Source organism: Mus caroli, chromosome 17 (assembly GCF_900094665.2).
Source record: "Mus caroli chromosome 17, CAROLI_EIJ_v1.1, whole genome shotgun sequence".
NCBI classification, from domain to species: domain Eukaryota; kingdom Metazoa; phylum Chordata; class Mammalia; order Rodentia; family Muridae; genus Mus; species Mus caroli.
Genome location: NC_034586.1, coordinates 67,312,652 through 67,329,011, shown reverse-complemented (window position 1 = coordinate 67,329,011; position 16,360 = coordinate 67,312,652). Strand labels below are relative to the sequence as shown.

At 42.7% G+C, this 16,360-nt stretch overlaps 1 protein-coding gene and 1 long non-coding RNA gene across 2 annotated transcripts in view; both read left to right on the top strand.

Annotated features, from left to right (window-relative positions):
• The window catches only part of Smchd1 (structural maintenance of chromosomes flexible hinge domain containing 1), a 90,891-nt gene extending 81,920 nt beyond the window's left edge, over positions 1-8,971 (top strand). The window contains exons 37-39 of the mRNA XM_029471073.1: positions 3,645-3,803; positions 4,403-4,517; positions 8,105-8,971. Of these exons, the coding sequence (XP_029326933.1) occupies positions 3,645-3,803; positions 4,403-4,517; positions 8,105-8,132 (302 nt within the window). The 3' untranslated portion in view covers positions 8,133-8,971. The remainder of the gene's footprint in view (positions 1-3,644; positions 3,804-4,402; positions 4,518-8,104) is intronic.
• Positions 8,972-11,450: 2,479 nt separating this feature from the next.
• Positions 11,451-16,360, top strand: part of LOC110284404 — a 7,355-nt gene continuing 2,445 nt past the window's right edge. The window contains exons 1-2 of the long non-coding RNA XR_002376927.1: positions 11,451-11,474; positions 11,633-11,840. This is a non-coding gene — a long non-coding RNA (uncharacterized LOC110284404). The remainder of the gene's footprint in view (positions 11,475-11,632; positions 11,841-16,360) is intronic.

Sequence of the window (16,360 nt, the reverse complement as noted above, 5' to 3'; positions counted from 1 at the left end):
AATTCACCATAGGATTGGAGGTGGCCTTGAATTTACTGACCCTCCTTCCACACCTCTCAGTGCTGGGGTAGCAGGTGCTTAACCACACACCCCCAGTGTGCGTGGTGCCGGTGTTAAACTGACTGATGATGGCTTTGCATGCTAGGCGAGCACTCCACCAACTGGGCCACAGCCCCAGCTCCAGGTCACAAAAGTCTCTCCTCTGGACTCCCTGTTCTTTAGTTTATTTTGTTTTGTTTTTTAAGGGTAGGGGAGAGAGTTTACATATGTTAAGCAAGCATTCTACCACTAAGCTACATTCCCCGCTGAATGAGTATCTAAATCCAATTTCTGATTTGACTTTAACATTCTCTTTGGGCTTATGTATTCAGAGTCTAATGTAACAAGATTACTAACCAGTAACCAATATATACAATGTAAAATGTACAATATATACAATGTAAATGGTTTGTTCTTAGGAAACCAAGTAGTTGCAATATGCCTGCTTCGTCCTTTATTGAATATAGTACAAGAGAGCAGGATCAAGTAATGCCTCCTTTTTACTATGTATTAAAGTGTATTCTGCCTTGTTAAATTAATAGTTTATTAGATAATCATTTGTTTTTGTCTCAATTTCTATAGTTGAATTTTTGAGCCAGCCATGGTAGCATGTGCCTTAACTGACTATTTTGGAGGCTGATGTAGGAAGGCTCACTTGCACAGAAATTTGAGGCCAGCAAAACCCTGTCAAAATTATATTTTTCATGGACCTTTTCGCCACTTTATTTTCTCCTCTCCCAGCTGCCTCCTTCAGAGCCGATGTAATCATCTATCTGCTCCAAAGTCTGTCTGTACTGAGTATGAAGTCCGGGAGTGCTGGCACCTTACAGACTCCTGCTTTGATTTCATGAGGCCGTCATGTGCTTGACATCTGTGTTCACCAAACACAATGATTTCTTTCTTTAGCCTTTTATGCTTTTACTTTATACAATAAAATTTGCCATCTTAACTGTTTTCATGCACAGTTCAGTATTGTTAAATACTTTCACATCAATATGCAATCTCTCTCCCAAAATGCATATTGCAGATCTGAAACTTAGTACCATCCCATCCCTTTTCCCTGGCAGTCTTCCTTGTACTTGAAACTCTATGAGATTGGCTACTCTAGAGACCCACGGTGAGGACAGTGTCTGTTACCCTTTTATATCTGCTGACGTAGCCTGAGCTCAGGGCTTATCCACTACAGCAAATGACGGGCCCCTTTCCTGGTAACCCCACTTGATACTCCAGTGTGTATGTGAGTCCCATTTTGCTCTTCTGCCTTGCTTTGCTTTGCTTTGCTTTGCTTTGCTTTGCTTTGCTTTGCTTTGCTTTGCTTTGCTTTGCTTTGCTTTGCTTGAGACCATTTTTATTCTGTTGCCCTAGGCTAGCTTGACACAATGTAGCCCAGGCTTGCCTAGAATTCATGGTCATTCTTGTGTTCCCACGTGTTGGAATTGCAGGAGGAGGCACAACCCGAGGCTACACTTCCTTGTCATAGTGTAATCCACACATAGAAAACGACACATTTTATAAACATAGCACTGGTAAGGTTTATCAGAAGAATACCATACTTAAAATACTTAAAAATCAGGCGTGAGGATGTAGTCAGTTGTGGAGCACTGAGTAGCATGTTTACTCTGCAGTACTGCGAACAATTTAAAGAGTAGAACACCCAGCTCTATAGGAAGCGGCTCACTATTCTCTCTTCAAGTCTCTGCTTGGCACAACTTTCTTTACTTACCATGGCACAGGCTCGTTTTGGCCACTTTTGTAATTTATATGTAAATAGAAAATACAACTTGTGTCTGCCTCTATTCATTCTGTGCTTTGTATGTTGGTAGCTGTCATTTGTTTTCATTGTGTAGCCGTTGTGTAATAGACTACTTATAACTCAGCTGTTAAGTTTGGAGAGCTTCCAATCTTGAGCTACTCCTTTAGCTGTAACAGTTTTAAAAGCAGTCGTTGGAAAAATTGTACGAGAGGGTTCATACATCTGCTTGTGTATGTATGTTAATGACTTCATACAAAAACTTCTGAGGTGTAAATAATTATCACGGAACACTCTCTGACCTGCCAGCACTCAAATGATGACACAGAGACAATTCTTTATTTATGATGCCTAGGCCATGTAGCTTAGACTTGTTCCCAGCCAGCTTGTTTAGATGTATTACTTGTATCAAGCTATTAGAATATTCATATTAGAATAACCCGTTTATTCTAATCCATGCTCTGCCATGTGGCCTGTTACTTTTCCTTCAGTCCTGGCACCTGCTCCTTCCTCCATGACTGGCTGGCGAATCCTCCTCATCTCCTTTCCCAGAGTTCTTATCTCTACTGAGAAGTCTCATTGGCTATTCAGCTCTTTATTAAACCAATCAGAGGGAGCCTTAAGCAGGTGAGGCAGGACAGAGACATACCTTCACACAGTGTACAAAAAATATTATCTCAACAAAAAATTACATGAAGATTTCATCTCACTTCAGTCAGGAAAGGGCATCATCAAAACTCTTTTGGTTGTTGATAAGGACATCAACAAAATCCTTATGCACTTCTGGCCCAGTCACTATGGAAACCAATATGGAGGTTTGGGGAGAGAGAGAGATTAAAAATATTGCAGGACCCAACAGAACTCCTTGAGATTTATCCAAGAGAATTTATTAGCATATTAAAGAGAACACTGCCTGCCCTTACAGCAGGCTTCACTGTAGCCAAGTTATAGAGCCATCCTATGTGATCATTGACAAAATAAATGGATACAATGTGGTTCACATGAACAGTGGAGGAGACTGAAGTCATGTCATTTGCAAGAAAATAGATCTATTGGAGACAATTGAGTGTGTCAAAGGGAATATATTGTTTTCTCTCCTTTGTGAGCCACAGATTTGTATACACTGATATGAGGTCATATGAGCATAAATAGAGTCTGTGGGAACATAAGGGACATAGGCTGGGTGGACAGGTGAGAGAAAGGAGTGGAGCAGGGTGGGGGTTTTCAGTGCATTCTATACTTGCATAGAAACAACCTTTTGTATCCCGGGATAATACAATTAAACTTTAAAATCTGCCCTCTTTCCATCCTCTTGTATACAAAACCAGTCTGTGCAGGGTTGAGTTGCTGTGTGTGCAGGCACAGTTTGTTCATTACAAGCCAGGGCTTACTGGCTTCCCACAGTGCAACAGTTAGTGCTCTTCTGCTCCTCTCTCCTCCTCTTCCCCTCTGGCTGTATCTGTGGAAGGAAATCGAATACTCTGTATCAGACAGGATATAAAAATGTCCAGGAACTTTCATACAGAAAACTTGAGGTATCTGGGAGCGGAACTCAGTGGTAGGGCATTTGCCTCATGTGTGCCATCTTGGGTTCTATCTCCAGCACTTCAAAAACAAAACCAGAAATAAAATATAGAGGGTAGTCATTGAAACTTCATTTCTCACACAGAAATAACTGAAGTCAAAGAAAATTAAAATGTAACTATCATTTGTTGTCTCAGCTAGTTCTTTTCATTAAGTGGTTCATGACTTTAGATGTGTTCTCCTGAGTTACTTAGTGATGCTAATTCTTTTTTTGTAAAACAGGAGTTTGGTATGATGTTAGCTCTTTATTTAGATGTGTGCTTTTTTGCAGATCTTATTCAGCAGTATCGCACTGCTCTGTACAGGCTGAGCTCTGTGAACGAGGACTTGGACAATCAGCTGCAGTACCTTCACACTCCTGATATGAAGAAGAAAAAGCAAGAGCTTGATGAACAGGAAAAAAGTCTGAAGCGAATAGAGCAGAAGCTCGGTGTGTGCTTCTGTCTGTGAGCTTTCTGCTTGACAGTGAACATTGATGAGTCCGACTGTAAAAAGAAAGAGTGCAGATGATTCAGGACTTGAATGGATTTCATAACCACCAAGCTGTCTGATAAATGCTTAAAACTATCCTCTTACTTGAATAGTAACTTAGTTAAGGTTTCTGTTGCTGTGGTGACCACCCTGACCAAAGGCAGATTGGGGAGGGAAGGGTTTATTTCACTCAGCTTACAGGCTGCAGCTGCTCATCCAGAGACGCCAGTGTAAGAGCTAAATGGAGGCCATGGAGAAACACTGGCTACCATCTTGCTCTCCATGGCTACTCTAACTTACTTATACAATTCGGGGCCACCTGGTTCAGGGAAACACCTCGTACAATCAAAGTGCCCCAAAGTGCACTCAGACTGATGGAGGCAGTTCCCCAGTTGTGCTCTCCTTGTTCCAGGTGGCTCTGGTTGGTATTAGTTGACAAGACCTAACCATCACAGAAGTAAGAGAGTGGTGCTTCGAGCTCCTTTTCGCAGGTTAATATATATTTATATTTGCTCTTTTTTCTTGTGCTTCACCAGTTCCTTATGATTTTCTTCACAGGAATGACTCCTGTGCGCAGGTGTAATGAGTCACTTTGTCACTCACCAAAGATTGAGGTGACAGAGTGCCCAATCCCTACTAAGAGAATGAGAAGAGAATCCACCAGACAGAATAGGTGAGCATACTGGGACCTGATTATCATTGGATACTTTATCAAAGATCCTCTGTCATTACACTTGAGAATCACTATAGATTTATTTCTAAATTTCCCGAGGCTAAGTTAGTATTTTACAAACAAAAGCAGATCTGGGCTGGTAACTCAGGAGCAGAGTGCTTGGCTAGCGTGTGAAGCCCTTCCTTGTTCTGATCTCCAGTATCCCGAGGGCATAGTACACGACGCTTTGGTTTTCTGAAGATAGAGAACCATTGTATTCCTTTAGGAAATATCATTTTTTCAGTGATACCGTACTATTTAGAAATGTCCATTATTTTTCTGTTCTTAAAAGTCAATAGAATGAAATTACTTGTATGTTTGGGGCGTAAGTTTCAATATACTATCTCCTACTTAATGAAGTCACCACTTTTATAAGTAGTAATGTGCACAGTCATCTCTGCATTAGTTATTTCTAAAGCTTTATGTTTGATTTGCTCAATCAAATACCACTTGTAATTCGTCAAAAATCCAACAGAGCCTTTGGCAACCTAACTTGGCAGAGCTATCCTTTTTAAATTAGATTTAGAAGGCTGCCTGTCTTAGTTGGGGTTACGGTTGCTGTGATAAAACACCATGACCAAAGCAAATTGGAAAGAAGGTGGTTTATTCATTCAGAGTTCCATATAACAGTCCATCATCAAAAGTAGTGAGGGCAGGAACTCAAACAGGACAGGAACCTGGAGGCAGGAGCAGATGCAGAGGCCATGGAGGGGTGCTGCTTCCTGGCTTGCTCCTTAGGCCTTTTGCTCAACTTGTTTTCAAATAGAACCCAGGACCACCAGCCCAGGATGGCCCCACCAATAATGGGCTGGACTCTCCCACATCAATAACTAGTGACGACAATGCTGTACAGCTGGATATTATGGAGACACTTTCTCAGTTGAGGTTCCCTCCTTTCAGATGACTGTGTCAAGTTGACACAAAACTAGCCAGGATACTACCCTAGGAGAGAATAGAGAGTGGTAGTAGTGTGTGTGTGTGTGTGTGTGTGTGTGTGTGTGTGTGTGTGTTGACACTATTTGAATAACATTTTCATATCAACCATGAGACTTGTTATATTTGGAATTGATGTCCTATATTTTCCCTTCCTGCATATTCAGCAAATACTTGAATGTTCAATTACACTGTTGTTGTTCCATAAATAGAACTGACAAGGCTCTTGCCTTGTCATATTTAAAAGTAATCTGCAGCTGGGCATGTTGGCACACACCTTTAATCCCAGCACTCGGGAGGTAGAGGCAGGCAGATTTCTGAGTTCGAGGCCAGCCTGGTCTACAGAATGAGTTCCAGGACAGCCAGGGCTATACAGAGAAACCCTGTCTTGGAAAACCAAACCAAACAAACAAACAAAAAGGTAAACTGCTGTGGCAAAGGAGAGAAAATGATAACACAGAGATGAACAGGGTCAGTGGTCAGGAAAAAGTATTAAAGCAGAGCCCAGCGGGGAAGGACTTGGGTATAGATGGTTGATGATGATGGACAGAGAGAAACATGAAAGCTGAGGGGGAAGTTTACAAATTTCATAAAGATAAAGCTTCGTGGCTTTGCCACTCAATAAGACAGTAATGGGTATGCGAAGTAAAGATTGGTGGCTACAACCTAACAGGATGAAGAGACCCTAGAAGGCAAGTGCCCTGAACTGGACCTCCGAGAAAGAAATTCAATTCTAATGATCCTTCTGGTCACCTTGGCTCAGCTGAGGGTTCTGATGGGTTAAGTGTGATGGAAACAGCTTCCTTAGCTTTCCCTAGGATGCTACCTGGCTGGTATCATTCTGGACGTGAAGTGGTACATTCCTGAGATCTTAGTACTCAGGAGGGTGAGGTGGGAGAATCCAGAGACTGGGACCAGTAGGAGCAATATTGAGTTCGAGAATACTGCTAAGTAAGTCACCCCTATCTCTGCCTACCCCCACCCCAAGAGAGGTTTTATAATAATATAGAAAAGGAAGAAATATTTTAGTAGTTGTTAGTAGTAGTGTTTATAATAATAGTTTACTACCTTCATCAAAGGCATACATGCATAAAAGTTAAAGGGCTTAGACTTACAAGTTTATATCCAAAGTATTATTTAAACATGTAAGCAATGTAAAAAGTGTTTTATTTTATTTTTGAGACGGGGTTTTGCTATGTAGAGCAGGCTGTCCTGGAACTCATTGTGTAGACCAGGCTGACTTGAAACTCACAGAAACCTGCCCACCTCTGTCTGCCTCCTGCATGCTTATGGTCTGCTGATGGAAGCAGAGGTTGCTTTGCAGGAGTTAGTTGTCTTCTACTGTGTGGGCCCTGGAGATCAAACTCAAAGGTGTCATGTTAGGCAGCAAGTGCCTTTGTGTGCTGGCCCAAAGTATCCTTAACAGTATAGAAATAACAGATTTCATTCATAAAATGAACAATTTTTATAGGAAAAGAAGAAATAATATTTATATATTTATCTTTGCATTTTTTACTTATTTGTGCTCTTAACAAAAATCCCATATCGTATTTATTAGCCTGGTATATCATTACTAGAAGAAACAACTATATTCTGTGAAGCACTACAGAGCTGTAACTTAAACGATGGCAATTGAGGAGAGTCTGGGTCTCAAGGGTATAAGTGTGAAAGAACATGAGTTTTAGCATATGCTTATATCAATATATGGAGTTGTATTGGTCAAATGTCAAGAAGACACTTGCGCTTCTAATTGGTTTTCTACTCATGAAAATTGTATTAAGGGGCTGGAGAGACGGCTTGGTAGTTAAGAGCACTTGCTCTTGCAGTGTATCTGGGTTCAGTTCCCAGCACCCACGTGATGGCTCACCAGTTCCAGTGGATTAGACACCTCCCCTGATCTCTGTGAGATCCTGTGTGCGTGTAATGCACGTGAATAACTCAGGCATGCATGTGTATACACTTAAACTAAATAAAATACATAAATGTGGGGTCTTTTATTACAAATTAGCGGTTTCTTTAAAATGTATATGTTTGGAGGTACTGTTGTTAGAGAATTTAGTTGTGTCTGCATAACAGTACATAAATACCAAGGCATTTTCTGTGTTCATCACTACATGTGAGGGAAGTGAGAGATGGGACGGTCAGAGAGCAGCTAAGGCTGCTGCTGAGGCCAGGGCCTCACACACACTCATTCATCTAAAGCCTCAGCTAGTTCTTGAAATCATAATTTCATTCAAAAGCAGGAGCGGCGAGGGAGTAAATAATCTGCAGTTTTATCTCAGATTATGCTGTCAAGGAGCTGGAATTCAGATTGTCCATGAATACTATAGACATACTCACATGGGAGATGTGTATGATTACCAGATAACTAAAAATTGTATTAACTATTTACACTAAGGATCAGAGTTAGAGCAGAGTTCATGTGATAGATATTTAAGCATTCTGAAATGATCAAGGAGTTTAGGAAAGGAAGTCACAGGTATATAAATCCTGGTGGTGGTTTTGTTTTGCTTTTCTGCTTCAAGAGGGCTGTAACTGAAGCAGGTGTATGAACCGAGGTGGGAATGGAGACTGCCGAGTTCACTGAGCCTGCCTTGCTTCTCTATCTCTTTCAGAAGGCCAAAAGGTGACGTACCAAACTGAGCATTTCTGAAGACTGTGATAATCCTGGCAAGAATTTCCTGTTCCTCCAAATGGGCCTGGAAGCCACTGAAGCTATTCAACTTTCAGAATCTCATGGGGCGGCACACATTTCCTGGGTCATTGCAGTCACCGGGCCCTCGGTGGCTGGCTTGTACACTTTTACCCAGTGGTGGTCACCCCAGCCCTGGGACATTTGCTGCCCTGAAGACATAACTTCCGTTCCTCAACATGATCGTGAACATATTAGAACTGTTTCTTAAAACAGCCCTTTTTATTGCCTTTTTCTGAACTTATTTAACAAACATGCTTTGTCTTTTGTGTAAGGAAAATTCTAGAACTAGATATTTAACTGTAAATATATGTGGAAAGTTGAATTCTGCATTAAAACAGAGAAAGCACAGTTGTCTGGGAATTTAAATGTTCAGATACACAAAAACATTGGTGAGAATAGGGTAGCCTAAAGATTGTGTCCTGTGTGGGTTGGTGATAGGACAGCCTAAAGACTGTATCTTGTATATAAGTAAGATATGCAGCAGCACTTGGCTTTAATTCTACATTTGCATTATTTTCTAATTTTTTACAACTATTTTTAAGAGATAAAGAAAACACGAATTCAAAGAGTTTGTTAGGGATCTGTTGTATAAACATCTAAACTGTGCATTTATTCACACTAACATACGCTGTGTGTGTCTCTGTAAGTGCAAGACTTTTGCTCTGTGAATTTATTTTGTAAGGAATACTTTTGGTACAATTTTCTGTTCCAGGAAATGTGTGTTTTTAATCCTTCCTGATTATGCAGCAAGGTTAATAAACAACAATCATTTCTCCTCCCAAAAAAATTAGTGGTTTCCTTGATTGAAATGTAAAGCTCTGTACAAGCTGCCTTAGTACAAAGTACTGACGTGACTCCTCGGTGTGGGTGGAGCTCAGGGTCTGCAGTGTTGAACACAAATTGGCAATAATAGAACTAGTTGCAGCTGTGGAGGAGCACCCCTGTAACTCTAATATCCTTGGGTATATAGCAAGTTCAAGGCCAGCCTAAATTATATGAGACCCTGTCTTAGAAAAAATCTGAAAGCCGTGTTTGCAAAATGGCTCAGTGATTATAAGCACTGGCTGCTCTTCCAGAGGACCACGTTTCAATTCCCAGCACCCACATGGCAGCCACACTAACTCCAGTTCCAGGAGATCTGACATCTTCACACAAACATATATGAAGGCAAAACACCAATGCACATAAAATAAAATTTTAAAAATCTTTAAAAAGAAAGAAAAATCTGAAAACAAGTTTTAAAGTAATTAACCGTGGTTTTGCTCCAAGCCATGGCTGGGGTTGGGGGAGTGGGAGGGTATGAGAGCTGATGCCTAGCTCTAGGCAAGGCAGGCAGTCACAAGCACCCTCTCTGTGAATTGTGTCAGTAAGCAATCCATGAAGTGCCTAACATGGCCAAAGAACAAACGACAAATGAAGGAAAACTATTCCAGGTGAGGATTCTCAGGATCCTATGTGCAGACACCTTAAAGTATCGGAGCAAGGGATTTCAAATAAATGCTTTAGTGAATGTGGAATGGAATATTTGCTAAGACTAAGGTAGCCAGTAGAATGAAAAATCTGAGAAAGAAGCAGAAGAGGAAAATAATAGACACATCGAACTTGAAAAACATCTGGAAGCGAAAAACCAGAAGAACAACAAAAAAAAAGCCTTCCTGTGGACACCGAGTCCCAGATAGTACCAGTGGTTAGAGAACTGCCTAAAAGACTTCCAAACTTCTGGAAGAATTGTGCCAACAGAGCCACCTGCTTTGGTACCGAACCTTCAGAAGGAAACTTCGAGCATCCAGACCACTTCAGCCCTGAATCAGTTTCTTAATGAGATTCAAGAGACCACAGACGAAATTGATAACTAGAAATAACTAGAAAGCGCTCTTAGGGCTAAAAAGGAAAAAGCATCAAGGCATACAGGCTACTAGCAGCCAGACAGCTGGGAACTAGCTCACTGCTTTCTAGATGGGATGGACAAGAGGACACAGAGTGAATAAAAGCATTTGGTGATTCTACTGGAAAACTAGAAAGATGTTAAAAAAAAAAAGTTTCGTGAGCCGAATCTTTGGCACACTAACTAGAAAATTGTGTGGTGAATGAATGCAGGACTGCCCCCCCACCACCACCACTTGGTTCATGCATCTTCCTTGATTTGTCTTCCCCAGTTATAGATGATCAGAGTGATAAAATTATAAAGGAGAAAAATCTGAAGATGGTGGAGGAACCAGATAAAGACAGTGGGAAGGGATTATAAAGCACACGGTCCTTCAGGAACAAGTAAGCCCTTGCAGAAAAGAAGCAAGCCTGCCCCCCCCAGCAACGAAGGCAGCAGCTCAAGAGAGTTCTTCACTTAAATGGTATCTGGACTACTGACTATAGGGAAGACAGTGTGGAGACTGGGGTACTTAGGAGACAGGCAGGCAGATCTCTGGGAGTTTGAAGACAACCGATTCTACATAGTGAGTTCCAAGCCAGTCAGTGCTACATAGGAGACTGTTGTAGAAATAATTTAATCCGGACCCAGGGTTTCTACCCCACCTTAGATCATTTAGTTCCCAGATAAACATGCACACACACACACCCTTTATATTTACAAAGCCTTAAGCAGCACAAGAGCTGAGTGAATACGTACCCTCCATGCTATTAGAATCTACTTTCCTATGCATAACAAGTTATTACATACTATTTACTTTGTTTCATATGGCTGTTCCTAACTGCAATCCACCAGCCCCCGGGGCCATGTTTTCGTGGCTCATCTAACCCATAGGAGCTTGTTCCTCCTCCTGCCCCTTCTCTCCATGGTTCTCCTGACCCTAAGCCCTAAACCCCACCTATGTCTCTCCTGCGCAGCTATTGGCTGTTGGCATCTTTATGAATGAGAAATAATAACTTGGGAACAGAGTCACTTAGCTAGCATCTAAGGGCAGACTCTTGTCTCTGGGGTAACCACTCTTGGGGGCCCAACGTTAGCCTTTAGAATATAAGCGTCATCAAGCCAACCCATACAGAAGACCATGTCTCAGAAAACGGTAGTGAGAAATCTGGAATTTTGTGTTCTTTAAAACTCAGGAGCATTATAGGACTGTGCTTTCACTTTACCCAGGTGTGGGATGTGGGGCTGCTTCAGCCTGTCTGCAGCAGCTGACCATGCTTTGCCTCGGGCTCTAGCAGAAGCTTGGTTTTGCCAGCTGCAGATAATTTCTGCGATTGCTAGAGCCTGGAGAGGCTGGGTTGGTGAGAAGTGGTGGTTTGTTAGTAGTTGTGGTCAAAGAACAAAAGGAAAGAAGTATGATTCAGAGGTCTCTGTCTCTCTCCCTCCTCTATCCTTCCTTTTCTGTCTAGTGATAGGGGGTGGAATTGGGAAAGGAGGGGGGAAGGAATAAAGGGGGGGCGGACCCACAAAGTAGCAAAGGCCAGCAACATAAAAGAAACACCTTAGTTTGAGTGTACTTTTCAGGCTGGTGAAATATAGAGATTCTGAGGTTATAAATCAAGACCCAGAAACTGCTCTCTGTACTCCAGTGGACAGGGGAGCTTTCAGTACAGAAGAGTGCTCAATCTTGTTTGCAGTGTTCACTGATAATGAAGAACTTCAAGATACAAATAAACTGCTTTGTGAAGCGTGCACAAGGCAGCGGTGCAGTGGACAAAGGCCAATATCAAAGGTGAGTGGACGTATGTAATCGTGAATGCCAGTGTGGAGGCCTCCTCCTCTTGCTCTTCCTGCGGAGCTGAAGACATTTCAGCAGGTTGGTCTTAACCTACCGTACAAAGTTAACCGTTTCCAGAATTCTGGGATTTGGCTTGTTTGTACTCCTGACTACGCACAGATGTTGCTGAAGAAAGCAGGCGAGTCTTGTATTCCTTCCTTATGTAGAGTTGTTCAGTACTCTGAGGTCAGGGCAGTTGTTCTTCCTAGGTCAAGGCAGAAACTGTAAATAGTTATCTCTGGATTTATCGTCATGGGGATAACTCCCTGAGCTTGTGAAATGGAATCAACCAAAGGACGGTGATTTTCAATCAGTGATACATGTGTGTAAGATGTGTGAGTAACTGAAGGTGTCAGACTCAAGCACACTTCCTACTGTATGAGAGAATACTGTAATACCATAAAACACACCTGTGGCTTCTGTACTGGCCGTAACAATAAAATTATGTTCATCTGAGTACATGACAGGAAAAAAAAGTCACATTTAAATACTGATGGGCAAGTTATTTCACAATGTTTTTGTATTACAGTGGGATTTGTTTAGTTGTTGGGTTGTTTTTGGTTGGTTGGTTTGGGGTTGGCTTTTCAAATCAGGGTTTCTCTGTGTAACAGCCCTGGCTGTCCTGGAACTCACTTTGTAGACAAGGTTGACCTCGAACTCAGAGATCTGCCTGCCTCAGCCTCCTGAATGCTGGGACTAAAGGTGTGCACCACCACGCCCGGCTATCATATCACATCTTATCATCTACTGTATCACAGGAACACATCATTCCCAGTGAACTGTAGATGCCCCACTAACTGACTGCTGGCTATAAAATCCTTACCTCACACAAAATAGATCTAAGATCTGAATATAAGAACAGAAACTATAGGCCAGGCGGTGCTGGCACGCCTTAATCCCAGCACTTGGGAGGCAGAGGCAGGCGGATTTCTGAGTTCGAGGCCAGCCCGGTCTGCAAAGTGAATTTTAGGTCAGCAATGGCTACACAGAGAAACCCTGTCTTAAACAAAACTTTTTTTTTTTTTTTTTAAGAATGGACAAAGATTAGACATTCCTCCACAGGAGATAAACTCATTTCCTGTGTACCCAAAATGACGGTGACTTTGGTTACTCATGAGGGAAACCCTCATTAAAATCATAAAAAGATAAATTACAAGTCCACCTGGGTTATTTGAATATAAAAGGCAGCAACTGGAGCCCCCACACCCTTCCTGGTGGGCACCCTTCCTGGTGGGCCTGTGAACGGGAGCCTCCACTGTGTCAAGTGAACCTGGAGTTACCTCATGACCCATCAGTTCCAATCCCAGGGATGTCCCTAGGAGAAACAAAACATAACTTCATTACATTACATTCCGCAATATGAATGTTCACAAAGACCTCATTCCTGGATGTGGGAGGGAGTTGTGCACAGTGATCCCAGCCGACCGCTGTGATGATCTGACACAGCTGTGCAAAACATGGCGCCACCACAGCAGCAAAGTTAGAGGGTTATCTGGGGAAGAGAGGCCAGGTAAGACTGAAGGCCTAACACAGGGAGGGAGGGAGGGAGGCTGTTTTCCCCAAAACTGTAACAGACAAAGTGAATTCATGGGGCTGAGCAAATGGTTCAGTGGTTGGAGATGCAATCCCACTGAGCCTTTCACAAGCACCTATAACTCCAGCTCCAGGGGAAGCAACACTCTCTCTGGCCTCCTCAGCACCCACACATGTGAGTGCATGTATACATACATACATGCATGTATACATACATACATACATACAACACACATACCTAAGTAAAAAATTTTTTTTAATTTTATGTCTGTGGGGTTTTGCCTACATGTCTATCTGTTGCCATGTGCCCACACTGCCTGTGGAGGGTGTTGGATCCCCTGGAACTGAAGTTATAGGTGGTTGTGAACTGCCATGTGGGTGCTGGGAATCGAACCTGCATTCTCTGGAAGAGCAGCTAGTGCTCTTAATTGCTGAGTCATCTCTACAGCCCCCAAATAAATTTTGTCTTGTTTTTTTTGTTTGTTTGTTTTTTGTTTTCGTTTTTGTTTTTAAAAAACCACAGGGTTTCCTCTCTGTATCCCTGGCTGTCCTAGAACTCAGTCTGACCTTTACCTTACAGAGATTCTCCTGCCTCTGCCTCCCAAGTGCTGGGATTAAAGGTGTGTGCTGCCATGCCTGGCCCCCAAATAAGTATTTTTTAAAGAAATCTATAGCATTTTTATTCATATATGCTATCTGTAAATTATATGATAAAATTAGCTTGTTAGCTAAACTTGCTTTTTTTTTTTTTTCATGTTGAGGATTGCACCTAGCTAGTCTCTCACATTACCATTAAACTACTAAACTATATCACCCAAAAGTGTGTGTGTGTGTGTGTGTGTGTGTGTGTGTGTGTGTGTAGTGTTGGCTGCACTAAAATGGATCCTGTAGACCAGGCTGACCTCAGACTTGTGATCATCCTGCCTGGGCCCCTAGTGCTGAAATGATAGGTGTATGCCACCATGTCTAAGTGTTAGGAGTGGCCTTCCCTAAGGGACCGTAGCAGCCTCTGAAGGACCCTGTAGCCTAGGGAGTTAATAGCTTTGTTCTGTAACTGGCCTTCCTGAGCCCTTTGCCAAAGGTAACTGGTGTGGTCTGGCTGTGGGTTTCCTGAACGTTAATGCCAAGCAGTGTTGTGAAGATTTCAAACTTGAGTTGTAGGTGTTTATGCCTGCGTATACTCTTGCAGGATGAGTACAGACTGCCCTCGCCATCTGCATTTGACACACCTTTAGCCTCTCATTATAAGGCAGTTCACGCACGCTCCGGTGAATTCACAGATACAGAAGTCATTTTATTAGCGATCCAGTGTCTTCCCAGTTGAGTGTGTAAGAGACTCACAGCTTTCTTAGTAAGTAAGGAGACTAGATAAATGGTGTTTGAATGAGTGCACCCAAAGAAGGAACTGCAATTGAGCAATTTCCTCCATCAGACAGACCTATGAGTATGTCTGTAGGGTCCGGCGCATTGTGGACAGTGCGTCCCACCCTCGGGGTGGTGTGGGGCAGATGGTGCTGGCCCCGATAAGAAAGGTAGCTGGGAGAGGCTTTCTCTCCTCAGTGTTCTCTGCCTCAGTGCCTGCCTCTAGCTTCCTGCCCTAGCTTAATCAAATTAAATCCCTTCCTCCCCTAGTGGTTTTTGTCACAGCAACAAAACCCAAACTAGGACCCTGGGTCCCAATATGTAGACCAGGCTAACCTTAATCTCGGAGATCTTCCTGCTCCACCTCCAGAGTTCTAGGACTAAAGGCATGTGCTCATTCGTTTCTACAAATGACTGCTTCTGGGAAGCAGTCTGAGAACGTGAACTTGATTTCACCTCAGGAGCAAAATGGAGACTACAATACAAAATGGCTGCAGTTGAGCTGAGAGGAGTGAGCCTTGACAGTTTTCTTTTTAAATTTGTACTCCGTTTTTGGAAAGTTAACATTATTTACCAAGAAAAAAATTAAGTAAGGAGAGAATACAATTTCTTTTTCTTCTTCTTTTATTTCTTTTTCCCCCAGACAAGGTTTCTCTGTGTAGCTCTGGAACTTGCTCTGTAGATCAGGCTGGCCTTGAACCTCTGCTTCCTAAATGCTAGAATTAAAGGCGTGCACTACCACTGGCCTAAGAATACATTTTCTGTCTTCTCACCTCTGGGGACTAGAGGACAAGTTGGGAGATACCACCCTATCGAGAACAGTGGTGAAGATTTATTAAACTAGTACTTTCTCTGTCTGTCTTGTCTGTCTGACTCTGTCTTTCTCTGTGTCTCTTTCTGTGTCTCTGTGTCTCTGTCTCTCTCTCTCTGTGTCTGTGTCTGTGTCTGGGTGTGTGTGTGTGTGTGTGTGTAGCTCTGGATGGGCTGGAACTTGATTTGTAGACCAGGCCAGCTTCTGCTGGGATTCAAGGCAGAATCAAGGCCTGCTCCACCACAGCTGGCCAACAGCCTCAAACCCCCAGAGCTCCTGCTTCATCTTCCTGAGTATGAGAACTACAGGAGTAAGCCACCATTAAACAAGTGAGGTCAGCTATAACGAGTCTGTTCTCCAAGACAGACCACGGCTGCATATGTGTTTAGAAACAGCTTAAAACGTAGGTGACTTTCATTTGTCACCACTGACAACTGCCAGGTGGCTCTTGCTAAGAAGTGCCCTGCCGATTCCTCCTCTTCTTCCTCTTCCTCCTCTTCCTCCTCCTCCCCCCTCCCCCTCCTCGCCCATCCCTCCTCCTCCTCCTTCTTTATCTTCTTCTTTTTATTTTATTTTTTTATTGGTTTGGTTTGGTTTGGTTTTTCAAGACAGGGTTTCTCTGTGAAACCCTGGCTGTCCTGGAACTCTCTCTGTAGACCAGGCTAGCCTTGAATTCAGAAATCTGCCTGCCTCTGCTTTCCAAGTGTTGGGATTAAAGGTGTGCCGCCACTACCCACTCCTCCTCCTCCTCCTCCTCCTCCTCCTCCTC